Genomic DNA, 7724 nt, shown 5'->3' with positions numbered 1-7724 from the left:
ACTCCCCCTGTAGGAGCTTTGGAGGATGTTCGGTGCAAAATTTAGGATCTAGCTGTGATGTAGTTGCTAAGAAACACGGAAAGAACTCACCATCGCTCGCCAATTGGGAACAGAGTAAGACACGAATGGTACGGTGCTTGCATGTACCTCGTGACTTGCCGCACTCGCTTCTAAATAACAAGTGTAATAACGGGTGTGCTTACCTGTGCTTGCCAATTCGAGGAACACGTGTCCTGGGCTATTTTCCAGAGGAAAGAGAACAAAAACACACCTGTCTTAGATGGTATTTATTTGGCGACTGCGGGCAGTAACAGTCACGTCGCAAGCGGAAGATAAAGCCTCCAACATGTTCAAGGCCTTAGTCCTCCTCGGCGCCGTAGCTTTCGTAAGAACTGACAAAACAAACATCTTAAGAAATGTTAAATTAAGGTGTTGAGGCTATGACAGTGGCGGATTAAGGTCCAGCTGACAGGGGGAGCGATGCATTGTCGGTTGCCTACATCCAGGGGTTTTGTGGGGCAAATCGCCCCCCCCCCCTTCCTTAATCCGCACCTGGGCTATGACTCAGCAAAGTAGAAAAGGTACAGACTATGTTCGAATTATAACCTAGGTAGAAGTACGCCAGACCACGTCTCGCGGAGCCTGCGTTACTAAAGCTAAAAAATATATTAGGCCAGATGGCTACCGCACCCTGGACCCCCGTTTGTTTAAAGTTAGGAATGCAATATTTTGAATGCCAGGGGGCTTTCAAAGAGGGTAGTTCAGGATAAGTGAAAAATAAGTGGGAAAACAATAAATGCACTGATTTTGCTGTTTCCGCATGTCTTGCCGCATGATTGGCCGAGCGGATCACGTGCCTCCGCGGTTCTTTTCGTATGATAAATAGTCGTCAATACTCCACCACCTCCCCTTATTTGAGAGGTTAGAAAAGCGACTACACCCCATGACAATTTCTCATACTAGCTGGGGGAAACAGTCGCAGCAGTGAGTTTGTTCGTTTTCACTTCCTGCTTAAATGGCCTGAACTACCCTATTATTAACGAATTTCATATGAATGCCAGATACCAGATAAGAGCGGGGTTCAGGGGTTGGCAGCCCCTTGCCATCACAAGAGGCTCACTAGCACCGCAGGCCCACACTTTAAAATCTGGGTGGGTGTACCGTAAGTAACCACCCCTAGCATTTGCCATGCAACGGGGGTGGGACACATGGGTCAAATGTGTTCTTACAGGGTAGTGACAAAGGCGTGTTCTCACGTAACGCCTTAGTTGTTCCATTTCGAGGCAGTTAATTACGGACCACCTAGATTTTACAGTGTATGTAGGTCCGTAGGCACGTAGCAGCGGAACAGTGTTTAGCAAATTTTCGAAAAGGCCGGGTATGCGAGACATGGTCTAGCGTACATCTATCTAGTATAAACTTGAACGTACTATGTACAGGATTAATTTCACTGAGCATGCTAAAAACATTTCGTTGGTACCAACATTTATTTGTTCCGCAGGCCAATACCCTACATTTCAGCGAGGGTGACACACTTGGTAAGAATAAACTAGGTAAATATACGTCAGGCCACGTCTTGCGTAACAAGCGGCCCGCTGCGACAAGGCTGCGTACATCTACCTAGGCCTACGGCGCTGCCAAGTCTGCGTGATGAAAGCAAACAAGTCTTCAAGGGAAATGGGTAGTTACAGGTTACAGCTCAAAGGAGCCCAAAATTATTTGGACCCACTTTGGCCTCTAGTGCTCTTAGTGGGGTTTTGTAGTCCTCTTTCGTCGCCCCCATGGAAGAAAGTCCGTTCTACGACAGTCGCCCAGAGAATGTCCGATCTACAAGCGTCGTTTGGAGAATGTTCGCTCTGCATTAGCCCGGCTGGAGAACATCCGAAGCAACAGTTTTGACTGTTTTAAGATATTGATGCCGGCATCAATATCTCAAAACAGTCAAAAATGTTGCTTCGGATGTTCTCCAGCCTTATTATGTATCCAACGGTGACTCGCGTTCCGCTGTGGCTCAACTAGAAACCGAGCTAGAACCATTTAAAGTTTTCCGACGCGTAGAGGGGAAGGAGCACTGCCCAGAGTGTATAAAATGATACTTCTTCTTGCAGGAGAATGGGCAGAGGGAGGAGATAACCACTTCTACTGTAAGTATTGTACAAATTTTAAACTTTGAAAAGGTCAGATCTTTAAAAGTTAGAAGGTAGATGTACACCAGACCACGTCTCGCGTTACAGGCTTCGCGATGTTCCACTGTGACGAGCCTGAGTACATAGACCTGGGTGATTCCCAGCACAGAATGTCATTTCGTGTCCTTTCCTTCTAGAAAGTGCCTATTGATAGCCATGAGTTCCCGATCTTTTCCTATAGGGTATTCCGGGTAAGCGTGGCGCCGGAAACGGGAGGCGAAGATGGCGGTGGTCCGATCTCAGACTCATGGCCACTGTATCCGTGCGTCTGCTGTCCATCGCTCTGTCGCACTTGTTAGCGCAACAACAGTTGTTGTTCTGCTTCAGATTATTACGATTGCGTTTTAGTATGCCAGCGAAAGTATTTTAAATGATATTCTCACTCTAAAAATCGTGATTGGAATCTGGACCACCACCTAACCTAACGCCACCGCGCAGTTGACAGAAGACGAGCGGATCCAGAAGCCACGAGGCTAAGATTCGACCAGCGCTATCCTCGCCTCTCGTTTCCGGCGCTTGGCTTGTCCGAAATACCCTATTCACTAAACGCGGCACGGACTACAATATCCAAACGCGCTTTGGAATATACTAGCTCTAGCAAAAGGCTCAGTGGGTCATACGTGGCCTCCCAGTAAGTTCCGTCACTGTCCTACAACCACAAACGAAGACTTCATGTCGCTTTAAATTTAAGTCCATAAAAGCAGCGCAATCCTCACCTCTCGTTTCCGGCGCTTCGCTGGTCCGGAATACCCTATTTAGCCACTTGTAATTTCCGTAACAAGTAATTTCCGTCACCATTTCCTCTAGGTAAAATAGGCCAAAACCAGATCATGCGCTGCTGTCACTCAGAACTTATTTTTAGGGCCAAGTTCTAGAACTTTTTAGTTCTACACTTACAACTGCAAAAGTTCGCCACTTATAACTGACATGCAGTTCCGCACTTGGATTCGCAGAGCAGTATCCATAAACAGCTTATAGACCACATTTTAGCACTTGAGTTAGATACCTAAAGGTACTTTACCATTTGACTACCGAAAAAAGTAAGAACGGTTTGACGTAAGAGCTGTTTCTAGTACCTGTTTCCGGTACTTTTTGATTTCTTTCGTTCCTTTTTCCTTTCCTCTTTCGGTGGAATGGTCTATTGTCCAACATATCTCGCAGTGACATACCGCCCCAAGGAGCGCCGCGTGCGGGAGGGTTTCTACCTGTCGCCGCGGACCACAGCTGACGCCCTCGCCGACCAGTGGCTGCCCGCAGACGCTATAGCTCCCGAGCACACGGCCCTGTATTGCCGGAACGGCGACTACCGCGTGTGTCTGCTGTTCGACAACAAAGGCAGCATCGCAGGCGGTCAGGTTTCGGTATGTTCTACACTCTAAACAATTATTGTAATTTTACGACCTAAAATACGACACATAGGTGGCATATTTTTAGCAAATGATACCTTAAAAACCTTGCGACTAAACATAATGAATATAGAAGAAACTTTAAAGTGTCAGCTAGCTTTTACTCTCAATAAGTACAGAGAACCAAGCGCAGACCAGAAAACACTTTCTTTGGCGCAGGGGGACGAGTGAGTGAATGACTGCCTGGCTGAATGCGCCTCAGGCCTCTACTCAACAATACTAGGGTCCCACCTACTACCGCGCGGCTGCCGCCCGGTACACTCTCCCCTCCCTCCCCTTTATAATAATGCCTGTCAAAGACGATAAACGAGTAAAAAATCTAAAATATGATGCAAAACCACCGCAACACGATGCAGTTAATACGGTGTAGGCTCTCCGGCCGGTAGCGGGCTAAAAGACGGCCGCGTAAAGACGGCACATTCGTAGTTCTGGAAGAGCCGCCGGTGGCGCTGGCGTCGACCGATGCCGGGCGAGGGGACGCGGGAGGGGACGGGAGCGGTGCCCCGCTCGTCTCGTCCCTTCTCCCCTCACTGCAAAATGCTTGCAAAGAATAGGTTCGTATTGCAAACTATTTTCTTTGCAGCTTGCAAAGAATTTTCAAGCATCGTAATACGAACTAGTTCTTCGCAAGCTTACAAACTATTTCTTTGCAATGCAAACACATTGTTTGCAAGGATTCTGCCAGCTTGCAAAGAACTTCTTTGCAGTACGAACTTATTCTTTGCAATACAATGCTCACAAATTCTTTGCAACGTTGCAAAGAATAAAGTTTGCAAGCATTGTACAGTGCTCGCCCGGCATCGGTCGACGCCAGCGCCACTGGCGGCTCTTCTGGAACTACAAATGTGCCGTCATTCCGTGGCCCCCTCAGATAGCTCAGTGCCGACACCGTATTAACTACATCGTGCACCGCAAGTAAAAATCAAACTAGTAATATTAACACACAGGTGTTCTATAGTATAATTGGTATCATCTGCTTTCAAGATAGATTATTGATTTAGATTTTTAAGCACAAACTGATCCCAAAATAACGACTTCAGTCGTAATTTTTGTAGGCCCGTCAAAATGTATACTAAAACGCATCATTTTATGCTATCGTTTAAAAGCGTTTCAAAAAATTTTGGTTTTTATGTACGTTTCAAGTTGTAAAATTACGACCACTTCGTGATTAAAAATTTGCTATCCAGTCGTAAATTTACATTAAATTTACAGTGTAATTATGCTAGATAACGGCTGTCCGTTAGGGTGTCCAAGACAGATTTAATGGTGTGCGCTCTTTGAAACTCACTTATTCGTTTAGTTTCACGCCCCGATTACAAAGCATGAAGCACTTCGGCCCTTGTAAAATGTGGTAGGTGATCAGCAATGTCGATTCACATTGAAAATAACACATGCACGCGCCAGTGATGCGATTTGATGGGTAAACCTACCTTGGGTATCTTTTCGGAGTGATTTGTTCTGCAAAACGTGCCATGACTATAATTTCGATGGAAATTTCACTCACAGAATGTTTCAGAAGCTTTACTGAAAGAAGACAATATTTCTGTTCAGGCTTCAATTGAAGATCTCAACGCATCAGGATACCCTTCGGATCGGAAGAAGCAAATTTACTGGTTCCAGAACAGACTTTTTGGCGTAGATGTGTACTCTTCCATCGTGTTCTTTGTGTCTAAAAGTAAGTTCGTCTCCGCACATAATGCATCTCACGAATCACCTGACAAGCGTATAGTAAAGAAGACATACAGTGAAAATGCAAAAGGCATTCTATAGTAGGAGCCCAGATAAACAGAGTGGCGGACATTATCGATAGTACACTTTTCAAATTTCGAGCAAACATATCAGTTTTAGTCCGATTTACAGTCAGACACCCATATTTCGGACAAAATTCGCGGTTTCCCGCGATAAAGTCTACACTACGGAAGCCACAAAAGTCTAGAAACGAGACCCTAGGCTCTACTTTTTTACCCTTCGCATGACTTTATCTCGCTACACCTTGGCAACAGTGTCTTTGATTGCACAAAATAACACATATCAGATCATAATAATGCTACAATAAAAATTGTGTACTTTCACTTAAGTTAGAATGATTTCAGCATTCAGAGTGCAGTGCTGAGGTGCCCAGGCAGGGTAATTGCCTAGCAATAGGTGCCCAAATTACCTTCCCTAAGAAAGTATACAACAATTTTCATAACACCATTATGGTATGAAAAGTATTATTTTTTGCAATGAAAGACACTTCTGTCAAGGTGTAGCAAGATTTTCCCATGTGCCTTCAGAAGTACACCATCAAATTTATGCTTTTTCAACAGTGTGTTTCAATGCAAAACAAATTCTCATGAAGTGTGATAAATTGAAGTACACAATGTGAAGTGACCGGAGTTCATTGTTGGCTCCAGAGCATGCAGGTCAAATATAGAATAAAGTTTCTATGTTGTGAGAGTGAATTTCTGGTACAGACACTACTTCTTCTTACTGCAGAAAAGTGTTTGACAAGTTTGCATTTGTGTGCAGAGGTGCTGGCGCGGGGTGGTCGTAAGATGAAGAGGAACACACCAACAGCGCCCAGCCCCGAGCTGCTGGTGGTGCGACCTGGCAGCGTGGGCATCGTGGAGGCCGAGCGGCGCCCCGTCCCACTCACCGAGAGCAACATGGCCGCCAGCCAATATTGGACGCAAGGGTGCAGGAATGGCATGGGTAAGTTTGGCAATGTTTCCACTGGTGCACTGAGTTACTCCTCGCCTTTTGAGAAAAACAAAGTTATTTCGTAAAACTGAACTCATGCCAAGAGCAGTACCGTGTCTCGCTGCGAAAACATGCGCTGTGTAAAGCATCACTTTGTGCAATCGGTTTGATACCTTCTGAAAGGCATGTAAAGATGTAACAACACTTTGTTGGTCATATTTGAGGAGAAGCTCTGAATTCGCCACAGAAGGCGATGGGCCTCACTTAAGTTAAAACTGGGTGACATACAAATTCATCTTTCATAAATAGTTGTCACTAAATTGCATCCCTCGATATGAGTGATGATCTTCGCATCACTCGGAATGGAGTGATGAATTGTTAAACGCTTGAAACTGGGTTCCAACTGTAGCCCAATGCGAAAGAACTCCGCGACAGTTGTGCTAGACGTGTGCGCCGACTGCATTTCAAGCGATGGCAGCGTGAGGCCAAAATTTAGTATGCGGTGGCGGCGTCGCTGGTGACGTAAGGTCGACCAAGAGTACCAAAGCACGCTTAAATGGAGATAGCGCAACATTATTTAAAGTAGCGGACTTGTCCCGCCTATTACACCTCAAACTGATTGGAATCTTGCTAAAAACAGCCAGAAGTAGCCTAATACAATCCTAAAGCAGGTCAAGTTCAGAGGATTTTGAAAATTACGCTACTATTATGCTACTATTACGCGTGCTATTACAGATAGAGTGACCCAACTGCATACCTCCTCGGTCCGAGTGACAAGAACAGAGGAGTGGCAGGCAGTGGTAGTCCGAGCTAAGGGCGACAAAGATGTGAACGTTGAGGTGGACTATCCATAGGCGCTTCTAAAGAGGTGAAAATACCAGTGTTTTGGGATGCGCTGCCGGTGACTTTGCGTTTCAATTTGTCGGTGGCAGCGTGGCGTCGGCGAGGTGCACATTGCCTCACTGTAAAAAATTTCTGTGGTTTAGCACAGAAAAAGTAAAGAAGTGTCTGTGCCTTTCTGTGTTTTTCACATAATGAGCACAGACTTTTCTGTGCTTTTTCAGATTGGCCTTAATGTCTTCCAGTTACTTGGAAACCACACAAAGATGAAGGGCTGCGCCTAGCCCCATTTTGCAGATAGAACATTGTGTAATCCGCACGCTGCAGATCGAGGGGTCTGCAACCGAGGGGTGGACGACTGGGCGGCTCTTGTGTACAGGCAAAAATGTACTCCAGGTGTTCTCCGATTGTACTCCGACTGTACTCCGTGTACTCCGGCTGTTTTTGTCGCAAGTTCTCCCCGTACTCCGACTGTACTCCGGGTGTACTCCGGTGTACTCCAGGTGTACTCTGCGCGCTCCGACCGGCCATACTCAGTGTTCGCCGACTGTACTCCGTGTACTCCGTACTCCTGTGTACACGAAAAATTCAAGTCGCCCACCCCTCGTCT

General features: G+C 46.0%; 1 protein-coding gene across 2 annotated transcripts in view; it reads left to right on the top strand.

The window, feature by feature from the left end:
- The first annotated feature begins 251 nt into the window (after window positions 1–251).
- LOC113212069 (uncharacterized) overlaps window positions 252–7724 on the top strand; it is a 15558-nt gene continuing 8085 nt past the window's right edge. The window contains exons 1-6 of one of the 2 annotated variants that reach the window (XM_052272939.1): window positions 252–385; window positions 1502–1553; window positions 2109–2144; window positions 3348–3547; window positions 5144–5267; window positions 6104–6286. In XM_052272939.1, coding sequence (XP_052128899.1) covers window positions 281–385; window positions 1502–1553; window positions 2109–2144; window positions 3348–3547; window positions 5144–5267; window positions 6104–6286 — 700 coding nt within the window. In that variant the 5' untranslated portion in view covers window positions 252–280. The remainder of the gene's footprint in view (window positions 386–1501; window positions 1554–2108; window positions 2145–3347; window positions 3548–5143; window positions 5268–6103; window positions 6287–7724) is intronic. The other variant, XM_026430645.2, reaches the window with a different exon arrangement.

Source organism: Frankliniella occidentalis, unplaced genomic scaffold, assembly GCF_000697945.3.
Source record: "Frankliniella occidentalis isolate FOCC.00 unplaced genomic scaffold, Focc_3.1 Scaffold232, whole genome shotgun sequence".
Taxonomy (NCBI): domain Eukaryota; kingdom Metazoa; phylum Arthropoda; class Insecta; order Thysanoptera; family Thripidae; genus Frankliniella; species Frankliniella occidentalis.
The sequence above is the reverse complement of the archived record's forward strand: the minus strand, read 5'-3'. Positions and strand labels throughout refer to the sequence as shown.